Source organism: Balearica regulorum, chromosome 1, assembly GCF_011004875.1.
Source record: "Balearica regulorum gibbericeps isolate bBalReg1 chromosome 1, bBalReg1.pri, whole genome shotgun sequence".
Classification (NCBI taxonomy): domain Eukaryota; kingdom Metazoa; phylum Chordata; class Aves; order Gruiformes; family Gruidae; genus Balearica; species Balearica regulorum.
In genome coordinates, this window is record NC_046184.1 from 14,860,226 (window position 1) to 14,884,056 (window position 23,831).

Consider the following 23,831-nt stretch of genomic DNA (forward strand, 5'->3'; position numbering starts at 1 on the left):
AAGGTAAGATTATTTTCAGCTCTTTCTTCTCTTTACCAAAACCATGTCTAAAATAGCTTCACTACTTGGATCAGTAACTTCTGATGAAACGTCGTCTGTATAAATCTAAAGCAATGTCTAGCCTATGCCATTCATAATAGCACCTATTCTCCAGTCTGTCTGTTGTAGCCTACAATGAATTTATACTGCGTTTATTCATTATTAAATCTAGTACATTTCAGTATGCTACAGTTTGATATGGTTTGGCTAAAGACCAGGTTCTACAAAAAGAAGTTAACATTAAATTAGAAAGCTGTAACACTCCACTGTGACAGCATTCAAAATAAACACTTTCTATAGTAAGTTTTGTTATCAAGCAAAGCCAAGCCAAAATTGCATTAGACGGCTGTGATCTGACAAAAAAACCCCAAAGATGCAATATAAACAAGTAGTTCCCTCATTACTTATACCGTTCTTTTTCAGGAGACTCTGCCATGTGAGAAAAGTGGGGTTTGGATATCCTCACATCATCAAACAACCTGGCTTCACAATGGTTGACTCCCAGGTCATGGCCTTCTGAGCTCATGCATTTGCAAGCACTTTTGTCATTCCTGTGATGTCTGGGTATGGACCTTCAGCTGACACGCAGAGCCCGTAACACGCCATCTGTGATACAGACATGTTAGAAAAACTCTGGTGGGCTATGACACAGTTTTTATGTTCTTTTAGACACTTTAAACAGAAAAATCAGAAGAAAAAAATATTAGATCCCAGGGCCAGTGGACACCACAGGAGGTAAAACAGTGTAGATGTAACTTTTGACACATACCTTCCTGTGGGCTTCTACCTATACCACCTCCCATACCTGCTTCATTGTAAAGAATTGTTTTTATCTCTTGTCCTATAGAATTTCAGTTTACCTATTTTTCATCAGTTAGTCATCTACCTCTGCTATAGCTGTTAGCAATCCGTTGTCATGACATTTCTAGGGATTTTTTTCCCACATGGTTATTAGCCTGCATCCATTAATAGTCCCTGGTTTCCATATTTTTCTGGACAAGGCACTATAAATAACTATTGCACATAACCGTGGTTGTAACACCAGAAGTTGTGATCTTTCACAAGGAGTCATTGGGATACACCTTGTGAGTCACCTGCCACACACTCATAAAAATGTATGATACTCTTACATTATCTTTATGCTCAAGCTAAGATAGTTGTTGTACTAACTAAATTATTCATAGAACTGCATTAATCTCAAAGTTTAATTATCGTGGGTAATGATCAAAACTTGGAAGTCAAATGATCCCATGATGATACAACCCCTCACAGAATTTCTCTCTATCATATCAAAGAAATCTCTATCCATACATGAATCCAACACTTGAGGTCTAAAACAGGCCCCTTTAGTGCAGTAAAATTTCTCTTACTGTTCTTCCCCCAAGTGATCTTAACTGAAGTAGATTGCACTATCTTTGCTATTCTTTCTACATATTTACAGGTTAACACATTCTTCACATAGAACATTGCTTTATTTTCCCATTTGTTTCCATCTTTCTGAACAACTCATGCTCTTTAGTGCTTGTCTTTGGGAATGGCTGTTGGTCAACCATATTTCTGCTATCCAGCTTCATATCTTGCAACAGCTGATCAATATTTTCCATTTTGCTGTCTAAGCATAACTAGCAGTCATCAAAATATCTCAGTTATCTGCCAATTCAGCCAGGTTATGGCGAGTCTTCTCTCCCTGACTGTAGCACCTACCTCACTACCGCATTCCACAATATTATTTTCTTTCTCTTTGCTGTCCAGTCACTGAATATTTGGTCTTCTTTTTTCCTTTTCTTAAAATCAGCATGGGAAATATATATATGTTCTTATCAGATTTGGCATAAAAAAGTTAGTGCCCTAATAAATCTAGTGGCTATAATTGTGTCGAGTCTTTTATTTTATCACAGGAATGCAGTGGGAGGTTTTCCTCCATTTTCTCCCCTTTAGCACTGTTTAGAAATGTTCTTAATCCTGTGGAGAGGTTCAGGCTTGTCTACATTACCAAGTAAGAAGATGTGAAATAAGAGAATAAGTAGATTAAGTCACTTAGTGCTGAAGCCTCTCACATCCTCATATCTTGTTCTGGGGTTTTACTTCAAATGAGAACTAGTCTTGTCTCCTGGATCAAATGCCCCCATTATACATGTTGTTAGAAGCTTTCTGAAGGAAGATTAACCCACAGTCCTTTGCTCCTCCACTTGGGGGTGGAGAGTGCATTTTTGGGCCTCTCAAGGAAGGTCTGCTTTTGTCCACGTCACTTAGATGAAAGTGGCACATCAGTGTCCTGGAGTAATTCCACAGAGCACCTCCCTTGTCCCACATGGGAGCCCAGGGCACAGAAGTCTGGATGTGATTTTATCATGCCAGCTCTCCAAGAACACTGCTCTTGAATTTTGAATTTCGTTCCACTTTTCTCACTGGCTTTCTCATACCCAACAGCAATCATGTGGTTAGCAACCGTATGTGAGCACCACCAAGATATCCTGCTGCAAGAGGAACTTTTGGTCTGCTTATGGCTCTAACAGGCTATGTCATCTCCTTGGGGAGCCACTTGGCACCTCTCTGATGAACCTCTCCAAAGCCGAAGACTAGATCTGGCAGTCTTCAAACAAAGCAGCAATTAAGAAGTCTTATATGGTGTTTGCCTCTTTGTTTTGCACAAGAACCACTTCAGGTGTTAAGGAGGCTCTGCGCGGTTCAAGAGCCTTCTCCTAGACACAGGTTTTGTGGTGATGAAGCCCACACATTGAGTCAGAATTTTAAGGTCCCCATCCAGCATTGAAGAACTTTTGGAAAGGAATTTCTAAGCTTGTCCAAAAATAATCTGGTTTACATGCACCAGAACTGTTTCTGTGAATGGAATCAGTAAATGGAGAGAATCAAGGGATTTGCTTCAAAATTGCACATTTGCTCCAAGCCAGAACAGAAATGTAAACACAGAGAATTATTATCCCACTCATTAGTGCAGTCCGTATCCCTCAAGGCAATCTCAGCTGTATGGATGTGCAGCCTCTGTGTTCACTCAGGACTGTATTTGACCCCGTATCTTCAGCCACCTCCCCTTACCCTTTCTTTCTTCCTTCCTCAGGTACAAGCTCCTGAAAGACTGTAATCCTAATGAATGTCCCCTGCCAGAGTCCTCACCTTTCATTTTGCACTGTCCTAGAAGTTCAGTCCACCAACATGGCTGGCAAAAACTCGATTCAATTTATTGAAGTTTAATGGGTCACTGTTTTTGTAAATACCATTTAGAAAAAAATCTGAAAACAATGCTCAGTTTTTGGAACCACGGAAGCTTGGAGGCTCTTGCATGTGTGGATATGGAAAGAAAATAGCTGGTCAGTGTAATTCCCATTCAATTTTTTTTTTTAGTCTTTTATCAGGAAATTTGCCATCATCATACTCTACATGCAAGCAAATTGGATATGTTGTCAGGAAAAGAATGAAGATGAGAGAGGGGTCCTGCCAGCAGGAATTTCTCAGCACTGGTTTCCTGTATAACAGTCAGCCTTTTTATAAATAGAACCTCATTCCATGCAGTGATATAATACTAATCTGTCACCATATTTGGCACAACGATAGGATCATGAACTACTTGTTTGCTAATTACCATTTCAGCTCATGCACAGAGCAGGGGTTGTGATAATATTAGCTTGGTCAGAGTCACAAGTATGTCAGTGCCAGCAACAATTCAGTGTCTGATTCCAATGTCTGAAAGTGTCATATCTGCATCCTTTCGTCCCGGGAGGTAAAATCCTGGGCTGCCTCTCTTAATATGAATAATTTCTCTTGTCACTCAGAGCCCTAAAGGAAAACCATGTGGCAGTTTCTGTTAGCTGTTCATATGTGAAAAAAGCGTTTAAGAAGAGAAGTAAATGTATATCAGGCATGTTTAACTACTATTTATTAATTATTTCTTAAAAGCTTCAAAATTTTCATCAGTCTCTAATATGTAGGAGAAACAATTTCTTACCCCATATCTTGTTAGAAAATTAGAGAAAGGACTGGAGGAAGCCCAGGGCCATCGTTTCAGAGGCACTCTTCTTGCCAGTAACTTTCTCAAGCAACCAAAGGAAAAATGATGTGGATATGATTCTTGTAAGTTTTACAATTGCTCAAGTAGTTCTGAATGGTGTCGGTGACACTAATCAATCGTTTATCAATTTCCCCCTGCTGCTTCTCATAAAAGCTCTGTTTAGCTACAGAGGTCCTCAGCTGGGCTGCCTGTAGGATCAGGTAGATGGTGCTAATCATCACCATGTATTGAGCTCACACACAAAAGTCTGCCTTCAACCAATACAGATTTAACTTTTTCCTTACTTGAATCAAAAAGTCTGTAGGAACTGATGATTTAAGTCTTTTCATTCAATAGGTGAGCTTTCCAAATCCAAAAGTTTCTGAATTTATTAGAAGTGGATAGTAGAAAAACAGTAGTAGCCTTTGTTACATTTCCATTTCAGTCACGTTACCATGAGAGACAGCAGAAACTTAGACAAAGATATGGGACCCATGTCTGTGTTATAAAATCATCTCTTGGCAGTTTCAACTGAAATTGCATTAAATGGTTTCCATTTTTCAAATTTGTATAAAACTGAAAGTAATTTCCTTCTAGAGAAAAATCTTCTAATCCTCTTTAGAAGGATTAAAATGTAAAAATTTCCAGCAATACAAAGTAGATCTGTAGGTGGATTTTATACCTGTCTTTTCAGTCTTGTAGCTGATAAATGAATCGTTAGCTGTTTCATATTATTGAGCAAGTCTGTATTCTTAAAGATGTTCAGTGCAAAATAATCCCTCAGCAAGTGAAGACTCGAGGTTGACTAGTCTTACTTATGTTAACCTCCATAGGTAAGGTATGATTCCTGCATCTGAAGATGCTGGCCAAGTAGTCATCTAGTAGAAAGCATCTAAACTGTATAGACAAAGGATAATAATAATAATGATAATAATATTCCCCTTTCTTATATCCACCTTTATGCAAACAGATCTAGTCCAACCACCATTTGCCCATGTGTCTTATTACCAAGAGAATTCCAATTGCAATAAACAGAATGGCGCCAGAAAGTTAAGCAAGTATATCAAAGCTTGCAGGAACAGAATTCAGGAAAGATGAGTTAATAGGAAATCTGAAGAACTCAGCTGGGAAGCTGTGCACTGAGTTCATGAGATAAGGGCCTGTATTTTTAATTACCTAGGTGGAAAAGAACAAAACTAAATTATTTTTAGGAAGTACTAAGAACATATGACTGATGTGCTACGTAATAAAAAAAACACAGAGATGTCAGTATTTGCTAATTATTCTTGCACAATTAGCAGAAAAATCCTACATCTATTGATCATTAACTGAGCATTAAGCTTCCTTTCATTTTGAGAATGATTGATAAAAGTAAACTGGCTTTAGTAGTCACTGTTTTATAGGAAATCAAACTTTAGTCAACAGTTACGTGGGTAGATGTGGACGTTTTCACAAACACCAGAAGTATGCAGATTTGCTGCATCATTTCAACGGAGTCTGTGCAACTGTGAGGGCAATGCGTATGTTTTGACTGCGAGAAATAATCTTTCTGGAAGCGTGTGTAACCAGCTGAAGAAAGAAAATTATTGTACAGTTTGTGTCTAAAATCTTTGGAAGATCTTATGGAATTGTGTAAATGAGTTAAGGCAGGCAGTAGGCAACTTACAATTTGTCCAACCTGCATGTTCTGAGTAAATCAGTCCTTATCTAATTGTCCTTGTTTCTAAGCCTAATTGTCCTTGAAAGTATTATAAGCTGTTACATTTTCACAAAAATGAACTGCCCAGGAAGAATTCGTCAAATGCATTAGGTGCAGCTTTTATTCTATGTCAGATGCTTTCTTCAGATGTGCTATCAAGGCTTTGTCTACAGCAATTGTGTAGCTGTCAAAAGGAAAATACCATTCCTGAGCTCTGTTTTCATGTCTCTCTTCCAGTATTTCATCATATTGATTCAATGCAGGTGTGTTTTTGTTTGTGGGCATTAGAGGTATGTAAAATGACAGTGCTTATGCTTGTCCAGAAAAGACAAGAACTTGCTGCAATTGCCACAGCGACAGCAGCTGTTGGTTGCACAAGCTATTCTGTGTATAAACTGTGGTTTCCAAACAGAGCTCTGGCTCGACAGCTGTTTAAAAGGCCGAAAGCCACACAATGTATTCTTTTCAATTAGCACATATACCTGCAGTTTACAGCACAGTGCACCAATACAATACTAAGACTTATAAAAGATGGGTTAGGACCCTTTGTATCTCATCAGCCATGCTAAGGAAGAAGGGCTAATGCTGGAAATATGCTTGTTTCCAAGGTAGAAAAGACAGCACAGATAATTACTGAAAGCATATGGATTTTCTCATTCTCCTAAATGCAATAAAAACTGAGGAATGAACCCGTTCAACATAATCTTTATTTTTAGATTTTTCTTATTTTACTTGGCCAAGCATGACCAAGGGCTGCAGTTAAGTGCATCCGTGCGCTATTCCCGTTGCTCTGATAGGAAATGTGCCATGAGTACCCGACTGCTCTGTCCCTTGCTACCAACATGCTCCCCACCCCGCCAAAAATCAGCTCACGTTGGATGTGACCTCTGGATCCCATCTGGTCCATCACCCCACTCACAGCGGGGCCAGGGAAAGACATTGTCCAAAAGCAACTGGCAAGGTACAAGTCATGCCTTTGCTGTACTCCTTCAGCTGTGCCCGGTGACAGTCCCTGCAGGTCCAGTCCTCTGTGATTGACATATTGATGTGTTTTCTCAGCCTGTGGATTTTCTCAGCTAGTGACTCAGTGGGGAGAGACCACGTTAGTGAAGATTCAGTGTATGGGTTTACTTTTTTGTGTGTTTCTGTAATGATGTATCACCTCCTCAGGACACATCACATCCTCTCAGGGACAGAAGCCCTGGTGCTGCTTGCCTGCCATCGTACCCTCCACTGCCAGGCACACACTCCAGTAGGAAGAGGGGCAGACAACCTCCAGGGAGGCTGCTCCCCAGTGACCACAGGACATGTGTCTGAACACCAAATCCTGTGCCAGCCCAAGGCTGTGGCCAAACCGGAGCTGGTAAGGTGCTGGGACAAGGGCTGTGACCATGCTCCAGAGGCCAGCAGGGCCGTGCTTGAGGTCTCCTTGCCCAAGAGCACACATGTGTTCAGGCACAGGTCTCCATGCATGCTCAGTCCCCACCCTGGTGCCATCCAGGCAGGGTACGTCACAGCAGCTGCTGGCCACTGGGCACGATTGTGTCTGTTTCAGGTGATGGAGCACGTTACTTTTGAAAAAACAAACTTGTCACACCATTTTGCCTGCTCCATAAGAGCCACTTTGGCCCATGACACTACCTGCTGTCCCAGAGCAGGGCAGTTTCGCTGGGAACCAAGGGTCAAAGCAAATTTCTGCTACTTCAAAATTAAGTTCAAGCTTTTAGCAGTCACCCAGGCTGATGGATGAACACCCATCCTCTGCCTCTGTCCCCCCCACGGTACAGCTGCCCCTTCCTGGAGTTGCTGGTGGTCAATGTCGGCTAGCTTTCCATGCGGGCAGAGGCTTTTCATTTTTCTTGGAGTTAAAAGAATCAGCGCGTTTTCGTGTTTGAGATGTCATGTGGTGATTCCTCAGGTAAACCAGATCAGAAGTTGACAGCAATGTTGACAGCTTATTTTTCCTTGCAGAACAATGTCATTACTTGTGGTTTTAAGGAGTACAAACCTTATGCATAAAACATATTTCAGTTAAAGATGTACTACCAGCTGACCAAAAAACCCACCAACTTGCTATTGCCTACATATGTTACAAGCACTTAGATTACTAGAAATTGATAGGGTTTTTCCTCTATTTTTCTCTGGTTTGTTTGCCTGACCACTTGACAGTAATCCAGTGTTTCCTTTAAATATCAAGGTTATTAATAATTTTCCCCTTTTGTTTTCCGTGAGCCTTTCATATTACAATGAAGAAATAATTCTCACTAGGAAAATGTGATTGTACTCGTACAAAATCTGGCCAGGGATTCAGGATGGGTTTTTTTAAAGCAAGGTGCGCAATTGATGTTGTATCTTAGGTTTTTATATTAAATACTTAATCAAAGCATATAATTCTGTGACTTGTTTTTAAGTAACCTAGCTTTGAAGCTCAGGATCAAAAAGTGTGTTGCTTTAATGATAACTGTGTAGGTTCTCATCAAAACGAAAGTTTGGTCTCATTATCCCATTGTTCTCCTTTTCTTTTTTTTTTCCAAGCTGCCTGTCTCGTCCTGGGTTGTATGATTTTTCCTGATGGCTGGGATTCAGATGAGGTAAAACGGATGTGTGGTGAAAAGACAGACAAGTACACGCTGGGGGCTTGTTCAGTCCGCTGGGCATATATCCTGGCGATTATTGGAATCTTGGATGCCCTGATCCTCTCATTTCTGGCATTTGTGCTTGGCAACAGACAAGACAGCTTGCTAGCAGAGGAGCTCAAGTTGGAAAACAAAGGTAGGACTGCTTTAGAAACACTATTATTGGGTGGCCTCGAGTGCAATCGCTTAAAAACAATGATTGGTTTCATTTTATTTTATATTTATAAGTTGGCATGCTGGCTTACTTCCTAAAGTTGCTGGGAAAGAGGAATTGCAAGGTGCAGAGGAAGTTTGGCTTTTCAGCCTCCAAAATGTAAGAAAGCTCAAAATTTCCATAATTGCTGTACTCTCCATGACTTATCCTTAACAGTTTTTAGAGCAGTAGGTGGAATGTTTTTGTGTTACCCACTTATACGTTACTTCATTAGCATTTAAGTTTTACTATCTCCGTCTTTTTCTGTACCTCATGGAAGATTTGTTCATTTGGTTCCTTTAGGATTTTGCATTGGAATAGGAATGGCTGTAACATGGTGTATGTGTTAGCACAGTACACAGCAAGGAGGGAGTGTTGGCCTCGGAGATTGGCAATGAGCTGTGCGATGGGACCGCCGGTGCAGCGAAGCACCCGTGACTGAGGATCAGAGCCAGGAATGAAGAAGAATCCTAGTTCTTGTTTGGTTGTGTTGCTTTGAGCTCATTAGTCATCTCACGGGAATCTAGCATGCTCTAGTAACTGAATATTCATGCAGCAGGTTGGGAATAAAACACATTTCTAGATTAAGACCATAAAACTGGCTCAGGCCAGTTGTTTATCACACAGTTGCAAGAGGAGAGGTGCTGTTCGGCGAGCGTGTGCAAGCCTGGCTGATTTCTGCAGCCCCTTCCCCTCGTGCTCCCCCAGCATCCACAGCTGTGTATCTCGTGATAGATACTACAGAGGGCACGTCCCTGCCTTGTCTTTTTAATGGGCCTGTTGTCCCTGGATCTGTCTAATCCCTTCTGAACCTGCTGATGCTGTTGGCTTCTACAGCACCATGTGGCAGTGAGTTCCTGAAGTTCACTACTGACTGCTAAAGAAGTACTTTCTTTTATCTGTTTCAAATTGATCCCCTACTAGTTTCACTGAGTGTCCCCCAGATCTAGTAGTGCAGGATTCTGCATTCAGCTCATCCACCACCTTTGTAATTTTGTAGGTTGCTTCTAATAATAGCAAAGACATTAGGAGCCCTTCACCACTGGATTGAAAATCAAAAGCTGTTTGGCAGCCTGTGTTGTACAAAAATAGCTGGTCTCAGTCCTGCTCCAGAAGGACCATTATCCGTATATCTGAAAGCACCAGCACACTGGCCCCGGCTTGCTGAATTGCAGACAGTCAGCATGCTCAGCCCAAAGATAAATGGACTTGAAGATTGAACTTCACATACAATTCCAGACCTAGTTAGAGCCTGCTAATGTTGTAGGTTAAGGAAAATGTATGTTGCTTGCAATTGCATGTGTAGAACTGTTCTGCAGGTAAACTGAGGGCATCAGTTTCAAGGACTGTCTCTGTGGCCCTTTTCTGTAAGGATAATATTCATCTGCACTTGAAAATTAAAATACTTATCAGAAGAGCATTCACAGCTATGCCATAAGTGCTTTTGGCATCAGCAGTGTGTCTGATTTGTCTATACCATACAGAGCTCATGAACCCTACAACTACTTGTATCAAAGAACCTCATCTGTTTTGGCACCTTATGAGCAAAACGCAGCTTCTGGAGACTCATCACCTCTCACATCGCTGGCACAAGCTCCTGCCAGAACATTTGGTCCTCAGCATGTTGGACAAAATCATTCAGCAGCTCATTTTCCTTGGGTTAAGCACATAAATGTACTACACCACCAGCTTCAAACCAAACCAAACCTCAACAAAAAGGGGCCCACCCCACTTTTCCCTTCACAGTCAAACCTAATGTCCACCACTTTTTAAACTGTCTTTTAAATGAAAAGAGGTAACATATCTTCTAAAAGGGGTATCGTCTCCCTTCTCTTCACAAAAAGTTTCTGCTGATCAACAAAAGGGCAAGTCTAAGTCCCCCCTACAGACTCCTGGCGTTTCCCTGCCTGCATGTGTTGCTGCTGGGCACAGCTGCAGCCCCAGGAGAACACAGTGGGTGCATGGGTGGACACCACCACCTCTGTCAGTGGTGGGGACATGCCAGATACCAGTGCGAACAGAGCACCAGCTCTCCACTTTGCTGGCCAGAGATCAGTCCTTATTCTGGTCTTCTGGACACCAGGAAAGCCTGCCTGCATCCTAGTGAGCAAATATCCCACTGAGACAACAAGGCGCGAGCACTGAATTCCCTCCAGTGGTCTCTGATCTCTGTACAAGATGGGCTGAGGCTTGCCATCCCCCATGCTGTGCTGATGGAGTAGGGCTTTGGGGCACAGTTCCTGCAGACCAGGGAGGGGTTTCTGCCCAAAAGGCTGCACTCCAAAGTAGGCACTGGGATGTGTAGGTAGTACTCATGCATTTTTGCAGCTAGCAGTTGATTGACTGTGGATGCTGCCCACAGAGTTTAGGAGGAAGATTTTGGGTTCGTATGGCCAGGGTTGTGAGGCAAGTTGTGTAATCTTGGCAGTCATTGGCTGCTTGCTCAGGTGACCAGTTTGGGGCAGTGGTCTGTGGTTAGAGAAGATATTGATTACTTATACTGTAATGATGAAGAGGCTGGTAGAAGATTAGGGCCAACACTTGTCCTTGAGTTGGCACCAAACAACCTCCTGTCTGTACCACTGGCATACACTGCACATGCATGAAGGCTTTGACACTTACCCCATAAACTACATACCCTTGGCTTCTTTGGGGTTAAGAGATAGTGGAGAAATACTCACCAGCATCAGTCCCCATGCAAAGTATCCATGCATCTCTTGGAAGTGGTCAGGATGCCAAAATAGCGAAATAAGCAAGTATCACTAGCATGCCTCCCATATAGACAAGAAGATAAGGATGAGGATATAAGCAATCCCACCCTCAGCCTCCCCAGCTACTCTTATAATATGAAGCCAAAGCCCTCGTAACAAGTAGCCGTGAATATTAAACACCCCCCATGTCTTTTTCCCCCTCCTCACCTACAAAAGGTCTGCCTCCAGGCTTGTGCTGGCTCCTGCTTCTGGATTAGCAGGTAAGGATGAGGAGCATCCTCAAGGAGGAGTCCCTGGGCTGCTTCTGTCTTCCAAGGAGCCTAACATGTGGCCGAATGGTCAGGGATGTCCAGCGGGTGGGAGCCCAGGGTCTCCTTCCCCTTGGTCGGGGTCATGTCGTCTGCTCACAAGCCTGGACATCCCATAGGCTGTGATAAGCAAGGTGTCCCCTTAAGGGACAGTCATGGTTCCATTGTGGCTTTTTGGGAAAATGCACCTGGGGAGCAACCAACACTGTACCTGAGAGGAACCTCTGCCTGCCCTGTCAGCTCTTCTGCTGCTGCTGGGGCTTTGCCCCATGCACGTAGATATTGTTATGCAGTAGCTCGGCAGAGGGGAAGAGACAATAAGTCACAACTGTATTCATTTATGTGGAAAAACCTTCAAGAACAAGACATGATTATGCAACAATCAGACAGCTGGGCAGCTGTTTTCTTAATCGGGTAATGGTTCTGTCTGGAGGCTTCATTGCAGATCAGCTCCCACAAGCTCACTAATGAGAGTCTGCGGTGGCTCTGTGAGTACCTGGCACCACAGCTGTTTCTGAGGAATAGTGACAAGTAAACAGTTAAAAGTATATGAAATGTAACAGGATGGTAAAAAGATGAGAAAATTACAGAAAAAGAGCAAGTTGTACTTCTCTGAAGACTTACCATGCTGAATTGTACACCTGCTTTATGCTTTTGATGACTACAGTTCTGTATATTCCATAGGTTAACGAATGCTCGTAAGTAAGGAATTTGACTTATTCACAGGAGAAGACAGCCTTCTTATTTTTGCCATACAATAAAGTTTCCTTTTTCACTACATGATACAAAAGTACTTACTCATTTCTTGTTAGCTTAGGTTTGAGATTAAACTATCATGCAAGTTTCATATCTGAGAAATATGACTCAAGTTTAGCAGACTTTATTCAGTCTGCTATAGTCTATGTAATGCAGTTTCCTAATTATGCAAATTTTACACAGCAGCCTGTACCTTTTTCATTTAAAAAACTGCCTTCTGAAGAAAAAAAAAAGTTATTTCTAAAAAGGCTTCTACATTATGTTTATGCCATTAGCAAAAGGAGGGGAGAGAACAGTATTACATGGTTTTCATTAATTTGTAGGAACTAAAGGTAATGACTTAAAGGCTTGCATGTTATTAAACTAGTGGCATGCAGGGTGATAACAAAAATAGTCAGTTCATCTTAGCTTTAAGCTTCATCAACACCATTTTGAGTGAGCCATCAACATCAGGCATATACCTTGATGTTGTATAATGACATAATTTAATATTTTGAACTGTAATGTCTTCATATCATAGAATCATGGAATGGTTTGGGTTGGAAGGGACCTTAAAGACCATCTAGTTCCAATCCCCCTGCCATGGGCAGGGACACCCTCCACTAGACCACGTTGCCCAAAGCCCCATCCAACCTGGCCTTGAACACTTCCAGGGAGGGGGCATCCACAGCTTCTCTGGGCAACCTGTTCCAGTGCCTCACCACCCTCATAGTACAGAATATCTTCCTTATATCTAATCTAAATCTACCTTCTTTCAGTTTATGGCTTAATGACCTAAAATTAAAGTTCTGGCCGAAGGGTGAAGAGACCAAATGAGAAGTTTCCAAAAGAAATTGAGAGTGCAAGGCAGTTACTTTTATGGTAGAAAGCAGTAATATGGTCTGCATTATGAGTGATAAATACAAAAGCATTCAGAAAAAACTACCCTGTTAAGTGATATCAGTCATAGCAGGTGGATGATGCATTCTGTGGACAGCTGTGGCTTTTCTGATGGATAGAACAGCTTCACAAGGTGTTTATGTTTAATATTTGACTCATCTTTGGGGCCCATATGGTCACAGGTAAGCAATTTGCACTAAAGATTTCCCAGAGTTACAAGCCTAAGGCTGAAATAGATAAAAGGAGCAGGGAGCTAGACAGAAGATTTGAAGGATTCATCTACCTTGCAACTCACACGGACTCAAACTACACCACATCGCTCCCAACGGCCATGTTGCAGAGAGCTCATCGCATGGCTTAGTGCAGGATGCCCAACCCAGGACTTACCAGTTGGTTGACACTTAGACCCTCATTATTCTCTATACCAGTGCTGTCAGGGCCTGATGCGGGTGCGGAAGGCTGGCTCTGTACCTCTGCCTGAGCTGCAGCCACTGCAGAATAAACACACTTAAAAGCAGAAGTGAAGGGGAAGTTGTTTCTTGGTGACAAAGCAGTTTTCTGTAAAAAAAAAAATAGTCTCGCACAGAGATTTGCACACCTTTGGCTAGAGAATTGTCTTCTGTAAATAGCAATAGTCTACCCACATGATTGCTGCTGCAACAGAAAACCATCTGCAGAAGGCCTAGTATCTGAAGCTGAGTGACAGGAGGCTAGTGGTGCGCTTGTCGCATCAAGGGACTACATGACAGAGTGTGCATCAGCTGTCATTCTTCAAAAGGAAAATAGCTCAGGTCACAACGTGTGTACAAACTGCTGTGAAATTGCAAAGCCCTGCTTATCAGCATGTACTTCTCATGGCATGCACACACAAACATTCAGGCTAACTTATTCAAAATTAGATAAATAAACATGAATATTGATACCTGATTTCAGTTTTCACACATAGCTACAGCACATAAAAGAATTGCCAACAACCTCGGTAGTAATAAAATACAAATCCAGTTGGAACACCATGTATACCCCTGTAGACCCATGTTGTCTATCCAATAAAATTATATAGTCCCTTTTTTGTAAAGTTGTGTACCCCGTGGCCCCTCCTGATACACAAAAAGTCAGTGTATATGCACCTTTTCATTTCAGTTAGCATGTACTTTCAAAAATAAAGAAAAGCATGTACTTTAGAAAATAAAATACAGGCTTTCTGTTACTCTCTTCCCTTTTTTAGACTAGTATTTCTCTTCATGTCTGCTAGTCTTCTCCTATCCATCCTTTCTAAAGAGTTCAAGAGAGATCCACTTCAGCCTCTTGCTGCTCCGGTGCGTGGCTCCATGTTCAAAGCACTCAAGGTGACTTTGAACCAGAACCAACTTGGCCACTTGAATTTCCATTTGAGAAGAGAAACATGGAAGAAACTCATTGGGGAGTGATCTGTGATGGATTACTGTAGACAGCCCACCACATGCACTTGCCAGGCTGCAGCTGGCCAGACGAAGCTGGAACTACGTCAAAAGGTTTATGCTCTTGCCTCAGAGGAGAAGTATTTAGGTATCCTGCTTTTCAGAGGCAAAATCAGGCTCATCTTTGAAGCCCACAGCCATAGGTTCCAGGTTTGGAATTCCTGGCCCTCATTTCTATCTTCAAAATATGATTCTCTGCCATGTCGGCCAAGAACAAAGTCTTGTCACAGCTCTGAAGAGCTCACATGTTCTCTTTCAGCTTCAGCCGACAAGTGGCTCATCTGTCATAGCATCACTGCAATTAGCTCCAGTTGTTAATTTCTTTGTTTAATTACAACCAGTTTTCCTTCAGGTGTCACCTCCACAATGAGCTATAAGGAGCTCTGAGTATAAGAACAGTAGGCAAGTAGTACAAGATATATTTCATATAGAAACCTGCAATGAGAAATCAAACAAACAGATTTTTTGTAAAGTTTTTTCCCCAAAACTTCCTGCTTTTTTTAGATAATGGACATCATTCTCCTAGGATTTCTACTATATAAATAATATTTTAAAATTATAAAGATAAATGTACAGATTTCATTATTGTGGCACCAGAGGGAACTTCATCTCTCTAGGATGAAGATTCTCATAGCACTGCTGTAGGATATATGCCCAAGGTATGAACTTTCATCCAAGGACTGTATGAACAATCATTGGATCCAAATCTAGGACTTTCCTTTGCAGTGCTTTAGTGCCATGCACTTCCTTGGCCAGTGTGTACTGAATTCTGTCACACAAAGCAGAACAGCTCCAGTTAGAGGATGTTTGGGTGCCCCTCCTCCACAGCAGTCTACAGTTGTGTAGGACACTGTTGTTGGAGATCAGAGCTGGAAGTCTGATTACCTCCAACTTGAGGAGAGAACCTCCTCAAACCAAGGCAAGCAGAAAATCAAAGTATTTTGGAGGCTTTAGTAGAAACTGGGAGGAAGAAACTGGGGAGCAAGACCAGAAGTCAAGGGGCTTCAATACAGACTTAGAAGACACTTTCAAGTCTTTCTTTTGAAAATGTATACATTTGTGTTTATGGGCATGTGAGAAGCTACTTAGGTTTTTCTACTAGTATTTCGTGGAAGTAAGGCAAAAGCCCTGGGGCGATGTTCAGCATAGCTGAGTTTGATTCTCTTTGGTTCTTTTGGATCTTTTCGTTGTCTTACTGAGCTTGGATCTATCATTTGTTCTCTACATTTCTGTCTTTTAAATGGAGGTGGAGGGGATGACTCATTTTATTGATAAGGTATGTTGTGGTTCAGCAAGGGAAGGTGAATTAGAAAAGCTAAATGGTTGTGGAATTATTATTAAAGTATGTATTTTAAGACTAAGCCCTGATAAAAGTATATTATCATGGAACTACTTTACCAGCGTGCTGAATGATGATACTCTTAAGGGGAGGCAAATGAGGCATCAAAACCAAAAGTTGAAAGCTGATTAAAATACCTTATTAAATAAAGGTCAATCTTGCAGTAGTGCTGATTGATATATCAGCTGATCCAACAGTTCCTTTCCAGCTCTACTTTCTATAATGAGAAAGTAAAATTAGTCCTAAGCATATGCATTAATTACTTAACTGAAGAAGTTGTAGACCATGAAGAGTCCTAGTTCCCCAGTGATTAATGAAGGAAAAACATGGTGAACTGCTTTCTGTTTCATAGAAAGAGGGAGCCTACTTGCTGTTAACACTCTGTAAGGAGTCTCAAACAACAGCTCGGTTACAGAAATTATCATTCCATTTAACAAGCTCGTGATATGAGGGACCAAGTCTGGGGACTTAAAGGCATGCTGGTAGCAAAAGGCTAGGCAGCCTCAAAAAAACACTTCTTAAATGGTGTAGGGAACTCAATGCAGTGTATGAGATCTATGCTCAGCTGAAAAATTCTGTAGGGCAGCAAGCCACAGAGGGGTTGAGCATTACAAAGCAGAGTGGCATGATGCATGGGAATGGGGGGTGAAGTCATTAGACAGTTCTGTTACAAGCTAAAAACAAATCTCCAGGCTGGTCAAGACAAGTCCACACAAAGCCTGGACAGATCTGGAGAACCGTGTTAACTTAAAAGGAAGCCTATGGCTTGTTACAAGCAAGACCATATTTACTGAGCTAGAATGCAATGAGTCTGACTGTACCATCATTAGTAGTTGCATTAGAAATGGTGGTTTGAAGTTTGGGCAAATAAATCAGAGATATTTCACAATACATAGACATGTAAAAGGGAAGTAGCTGGCATATATTTCATTCCAGGTAGGGCTAGTCACACACAAAGTTTATCACACCCCACTAGCCATACCTTCTTCCTTACTGACAGAAGCCATGTTTTTAGGAGGAAGAGCAGAGAATGGGAAACTCATGACTCGGCCGCTCTTGCATGAATGTTTTTGGGTAATGTCTTAATGCAGACTAAATAATAAAGAGAGGTTTGTGCCAAGAATCCGGACTGTGACTGGGAACACCTGATCTAGAGGACTTTGCTGCTGTCCAGTCCAGCCTGCCGCTTCAGAGAGCTGCCTGGGCTGTCCGTCTGTTCACACCAACCCTAATGTCTTGTCCTCACACAGAGAAAAAGCCTGCAGATCTGAACTGTAATTGTTCCTTGTTGAAGCAAGTTCCAGTAATTTTCCTGGAAATCTTTGACATGATTTAAAAAGTCATTAGTTTCATCATCTCACTTCCACTGTGAATTTGTTTTGACTCTTCTTCTGCAGTTTCATAAAGCCAGGATCATTTTCTATCTGCAAACAAAACATCTGAAAAGAAACGCAGGTAACCTCTCCCTTTCTGGGCATAGCGTCAACAGAAATAAAGGATGTTGTCAGTAGCTTTAGAACAAAGGAGCTATCAAAAAATCCAAATGAAAGCAAGGGAAACAGCCCTGTTTCCCAGAGTTACATTCAATGAGACATGTAAGTCATACCTAATGAAATATTTGAGATATCTGGCTCTTTCTGGTTTCTGTTTCAGGTAATGTCCAAGACTGTTTACTATAGTAACAAGTCAAAGTTGACCTGTTTGGTGCTGGCAGTGTAGTTTTGCTCTATTTAGCCAGTCATTATTATATTGCTTTATTCTAGAACCTTGAAACTGTTCAGGTTATTTCTGTACCACTTCCAGAGTTCATCTGGTCTTTCTGTTGAGTCCCTTATCTTCTCCTGAGTGACAAGCTTGGTGGATTCCAGTTTGTCATTCCCACTGACCTGTCCCTGGATGCCTGGGAAGCCTGGCCCTGGGACAGGCCCAGACAAGGACACCCACGTATTTTAGTTCCTTGGGTCTGTGTTGACCCTACCAGGCCCAAGTCTGCTGTGGCTGAAAGTTAGGGTTCTGCTCTTGGCTGCTAAGATCTTTGTTTGTTGACTTTGATATGTCTGTACAGTTTTACTTGATAAAATACCAGAAAACAGCAATAGAAGAGGAAACAGTCATGATATTCATGAGTAATATTGCACTCAAGATTGCTTTAGGTGTGTATTAACTTCATTTGCTAGAAAAGAACACAACAGATAACAAGTGAAATTACAATCCAAAGATATTTTATCAAGATTTTGCCTCTCTCTTGTATCTAGAGGATATTTTTTTTCTTAATTCATGTTTTTAAATGAAATACATGAATTTGCTCATAGCGCATGGTCAATGTTATTATATGCTTAGTCTTTCAGGCATTTGGCATGCAAGCACTCCAGCTGTCAGAAATATTTTTATGCACCTACCTCATTTTAGCATTTAGCATGAAATGTACTCTACAGACATGGTAAAACTGGAAATAGAGGTTTAGTTGCAATCCCGTTTGACTAAATGTATTTACAACACCACAGCACATTTGATTTTACAAACTGCCTTCACCTTAGTTTGTAAATCTAAAAATTTTCAGGACCATAATGAGCTGGCATGAGGATGTCATTGCAAAAAGTCATTCATCTCAAAATGCTCTTTCATCTCAAAGCACTTGCACCCTTCTAGGTGGCAGCGTTTGACACAGGACAGACCATTGCTGAGGTTCCTGTATGTTATTTCCCTCAGCTCCTGCGTTCTGATGTTCCCAACTGATTGTCTCCTAATCACAGAGTGTATTGTTCCTGTCTAGCACATGCACACTGAAACCAAAACTCACTGCTCTTTGTATAACTCCGGTGCCTGAAAAGAGGCTGAAAGGGTCAGCATGATCATTTACACTACTCTCCAATACCACACAGGCTGTAGGATGGCCAGCATCCCCTCCAGCTTATCAGCACTGCATAAACTGTGGAACCAGAGCTGGACACTGTTCTGGGAGCGGTTCTGACTCTGCCGTACCCAGAAGTGTTACAACCCCTCTACTTCTGCTCAGCGCTTCCTTGTCTGCATCTGAGACACTCATAGCCCTTCTGTCTGCCAACGCCTCTCCAGCTCGGGTTCAGCTGACTTTCCACATGCTCTCTATAGTGTGGCTATGTTTCTTGCTCCTTGACGTATCATTTTGCATCAGGCCGTGCTTATAGAATGAGTCATTTGCTAACACACATGAAGACTTCTTTGGTCCTCTTCATCACAGCAGCTGAGACAGAGAGAAAATGGACATTCCCACTGGCTCCCAGCAGTCTGGAGAAAATCTGGATGTTGTAGGTCTGTTTCCTCCTTCTTCCTCACTAGAAGGAGATGAAAAGATGTGAAGAAGAAGAGGAAACCAGGAGCCACCTTCTTTCTTTTCTACATGTGTGCTGAATTCAGACACAAAATCATCCCAACATAAACCCTGTTTTCTGAACTAACAGCATCAGGGCACTTTATGCCTCCCTGTGACTTTCTTTGCTTTCCATCCTTACTCTTCCAAGGGTTTCATAACCTCTCACTGCACATGGACAGTTCAGTCAATAAAGATAGATCTTTACAATATTAATGCTTCCCATTGTCTGGTACAGCTGAAGACCCTGAATGCCCACTATAGGGTCTAATAGGTGGACAACAGTCTTGAAATACTGAGTAAATCTGCCGGTGTTGCTATCAGCAATGAAGCATAAAGATAAAGGTAGGTAATTCTTGCTTCCTGAACACAGAAGCAGTAGTTTAGCTGTACTTTTTATATTTCTACCATAATAATATATGTGAATGATAAGTGCACATTGGATAAGAACTGAGAAAAATAGCAGCGTTATGTAAATGCCTGCTAAAATGCGTGCATCTGGAATATGTGCAGAGTACAACAGTTATTTAATGGTTACTTCAAAAAGAGCACATTCAAACACCAAATTAGATTGGCATAGCTAAAATGGACTCATTTTATACAAAATGTTTACTAGTATTCTTTTTATTTTTAAGTATATTATTGAAGTAAAATCTTCAAAGCTTTTCCACTGGGCATGTTGGACATGATTAGGCAGTGGGGTTTTTTTCATCCTGTGAAATCAGTCAGAATTTTAGAGGGTGGGAGTAAATTTAATCCATGAGAGCAATTCATACAGTTTTTAAATGGTCATGAATATTACTTATACTAATCCTTGAGCACAGAGTTTCAAACAATATTTTTCAGGTGTTTTAATGTTTGATATCTATCAAATACCTTCACATTTCCTTTGAAAAACTATCATACCACTGACAATAACAACTGACTGACCCCTTGCAAACTCTGGCAATAAAGATCAGACATCATATATCCCACAGAGACAAATATTGGTCTACTAGGGAAAGTGGAAGTGTACTAGAAATCATACAGTGTGTTTCAAATGTTAAGGAGAAGAAAACATTGTCAAAGAATTAATTGGAAATTTGGTATTGAAGCCATGCTGGCAGAGTATAAAAGTGCCGTACTTAGAAGAACAGCCACAAAACACAGCACTTGCATTGTTAATGGAAATGCGGGATTTGGCAACATGGAAAGAAGTAATGCCAATTGGTTAAGGAGCAACTTTGCTTGGGAAAATAAAAATTTGTATCAGCGTAAAGGCTGCATTTCTGCGCCCTTTCAGAACTAGCCTGCAGCATCTAACTGTTGAATTTAAAAGGATAGCTGAAAACCTCTGAGCAGTCACTGGCATGTGGCCTCAGCACTTCCAAGCAGAGGCGGTAGCTATCTAAAGAGCAAAACTGCCCTCCGTTGTTCTGCCTCAGTGTCGTAAGTATTCTCCCCGATGCTCTGTAGATGTTAATTCTTATCCCATATGGGCAAAGATGACATGTTATTAAGTACAATAAATCTTCCCATATAACCATCAGCCCAACTATTTTCCTGAAGAGGACTGACAAGCTTATCTTAAATAAATCCCTAAAAGGGCTCTGTGAAATGATTAGAAGTTGTATGTTTACGGTGATGCCAGAGAATCGTCAGGTTTATACACTGATCAATCATTTATACACTAGTGAGCAGCTGGCATCCGAGGCTGCATCTGCTCATCTATCAAGCAGTTCTCACAAAGGTTAGAGGTAGTAAAGTTGTACTCAGACACAAATAGAGGTATAAAAATGTTCTCAAAATGTTAAGTATTGAGGATTACAGCATGAACTGATAGGATTTCATATTTCAGAATAATTTCTATATGAGACTGTGATCACAAACAATTTGCCAAGGTGTCACCTTCTTCCATAAGCCCAACTGAAGCCCATCCATTGCTTTTCAGTGCGGTTAATGTCCTTGCAGATGGATACAGAGTATGTGCCCACGCAACATCAGTCTCAAAAAACATGTGGATAGGGTGATACTGACCTTTGCCCTCTGTTCTATGGAAAGTGTTTTTGAAAGAACAGCCTGGGAACCTCTGGAGAAGCTGGAGCTGGGTACAAAGAGGAAGTCCAAAGGCCACAGCGTGGGTCTGCGGCTCTGTCTTTGGAAGGGACCTATTCTCCCTGTTTCTAGGCAAAGACGAGATCTGACTTAGTGAAGGCATATGAAGAAAAGTCCAGGAAGGGATGTTCCTGGTGCTGTGAGGTCCAGCAGGAAAACAGAACAACCAGCACTCTGGGTTCTGTTGGCTCACCTGAAAGGGTTAGTGGCATCTTTGTATTCCTTCCCTTCCCACTCAAATCCTCACTTTATGCCTATGGATGTGAGCGCACATGCTTTTAACGCTCTCAGCTTCTGTGCTTATCTGTCTGCACTGTGTCAGAGTGCCTTCTTTAGTGTGGTCTTAGAAGCCTTCAAGCATATACATATATATTTGTACCTGTATGAGTATCAGGAACATGCAGGACCATTCAGAGCACTGGGAGCACAGGGAGAGTTACCGTGGCCAGGAAATGGGGTGAGCACTGCAAGAAGTCCTGGTGGCTGGTGATGTTGGTCCCCACCATGGCACACTATATGCTACTTAGATTCTTTTTTAATACTCTAGAGCTACACCTACAACCCATCAGGTTAGTTCAACACCTGCTAAACCTGCATTACATTTTGTCCCATTATTCTTCAGAATATTCTCTAAAGCTCTGCTTAGCATTGAAGTCACAGCTATCAGCCTATGTTTGTCTAGACGCATAGTTAGGTTGTCTTCTGGCATAAATTAAAGCCCTCATCGAAAAAGTTGGAGAGAGAGAAAGTATAATCTCTTTCAAAGTAGGCATTTATAGTAAATAATATTAAATCTTCCATTGTTTTTTTCCAGTCAGGTTTCCTGGGCTGTGCCTCAATTCCACCTTGGTTCCCCTTTCTTCTTTATTTTCCCTGCCTTTCTTGCCTCTCTTTTCAAGACCACGTATTTGTATCCCATTTGCTTAGAAAATCTCTGTTTCACTTTTATTTCAGACCTTCAACTTTCATAATCCCAGAACTAGGTGTTTTCTCAATTTATATTTTCATAATTCTAGAAAAAAAGATTATATCATCATTTAAGCAGACAAAAAAAAACAAAAGCAAAAGGGATTTTTTTTTTTTAAATGTATATCTAGTATTACTTTCTAAACTCTAACAGCAAAAGCATTATAAATGGTATTGTCATTCTTAGCCTGCTTGGGAAGAGGAGGTGAATGTTATCATATAATAAATATACATGGGCTGTTATAGCTATCACTCAGATCAAAGCCCGCTGCATTGACCAATTCCATTTTTTTTAACAGCAAAAGAATGCAGCAATTCATCACTTGTCCAGTCTAGTTAATGTTTTGTGCCTTTTTTTCCAGGAGTGGAATTTGTGAACTGGCTAGCTTTGACAGTTTGAGGTACTTGGTACTTTTCATTTCTAGATCATTGACTCAAGTATACCACATATTTGATGAAAATTGACCGAAAATTGAATCTGGAGCATGACAGATGGCTGAAGTATGTAAAAAAAGATTGGTTTCTGCTCAGCTGATAGTAGACAGATGTCAATAACAAAAAAAAATACATATAGCTTAACCCTGCACTAACAAAATTCTAACTAGGAAGACTCAGAAATGAATGGAGAACATATGTACCTTTGGATGCCTTCATCACTGAACTCCTAACTATGCTAGCTCCTAGCTATGTAATACGTATTTCCAGAATTGGAATTTACTTAGACATGCCTCTCAAATCTCTGAAAATCAGATTGTCAGTATTGAATATCATGCACCCAAAAAGTGAGGTCTCTTTTGAAGAACAGTAACTGCTTTTCTCCTGACGGGACTGTCCTGGCAGATTGGGTATGTGATGGAGATGGGTGCGGTGTGAATATGTTAGGAGAGAGGTGATGTGTTTTGGCTAGGCTCTGTGGTAGACCCAAAGGTCAACTTTCTATGGCTTGTGTCTGCCTTGGAAAGTACAGCAGTCTCTTTTCATTTCCACTCCACCTCAGCATTTGAATTCTGTTGAATCAGTAAAGTGAATTAACCAAGTATTTGACACTTCTTTCTCTAAGTTTCCAAGAAATTTAGTCTCCAGTGATTATGATTTTGCTTTGTCTGCCATTTTCTAGTGACCGATTAGGTCCCAATTCCCAATGAACATAATGAGGTATTTAAGATAAAAATAGTCTTCCTTCTGTGCTCCATTCTCCCATTTGGATAATATGATTTTTAACTTGCATTCTCATGTAAAGAAAAAATTTGTGCCTTATAGCAATGAATGGCTGGCCCTCCCGTCCTTCAAGGACTGCATTAATATTGTTGCGTTTAAAAAGATGATGACAGGCAAACCAGCCTTGACGCGACAGTGGCAGGTCATATGCTTGCACACTGCACTACACATTTGGATAACC

The 23,831-nt window shown here is 41.2% G+C and overlaps 1 protein-coding gene across 3 annotated transcripts in view; it reads left to right on the forward strand.

The window, feature by feature from the left end:
• LHFPL3 (LHFPL tetraspan subfamily member 3) overlaps positions 1 to 23,831 on the forward strand; it is a 259,508-nt gene that overhangs the window by 171,919 nt on the left and 63,758 nt on the right. For all 3 annotated transcript variants that reach the window (XM_075739678.1, XM_075739767.1, XM_075739851.1), the window contains exon 2: positions 8,280 to 8,516. In XM_075739678.1, coding sequence (XP_075595793.1) covers positions 8,280 to 8,516 — 237 coding nt within the window. The remainder of the gene's footprint in view (positions 1 to 8,279; positions 8,517 to 23,831) is intronic.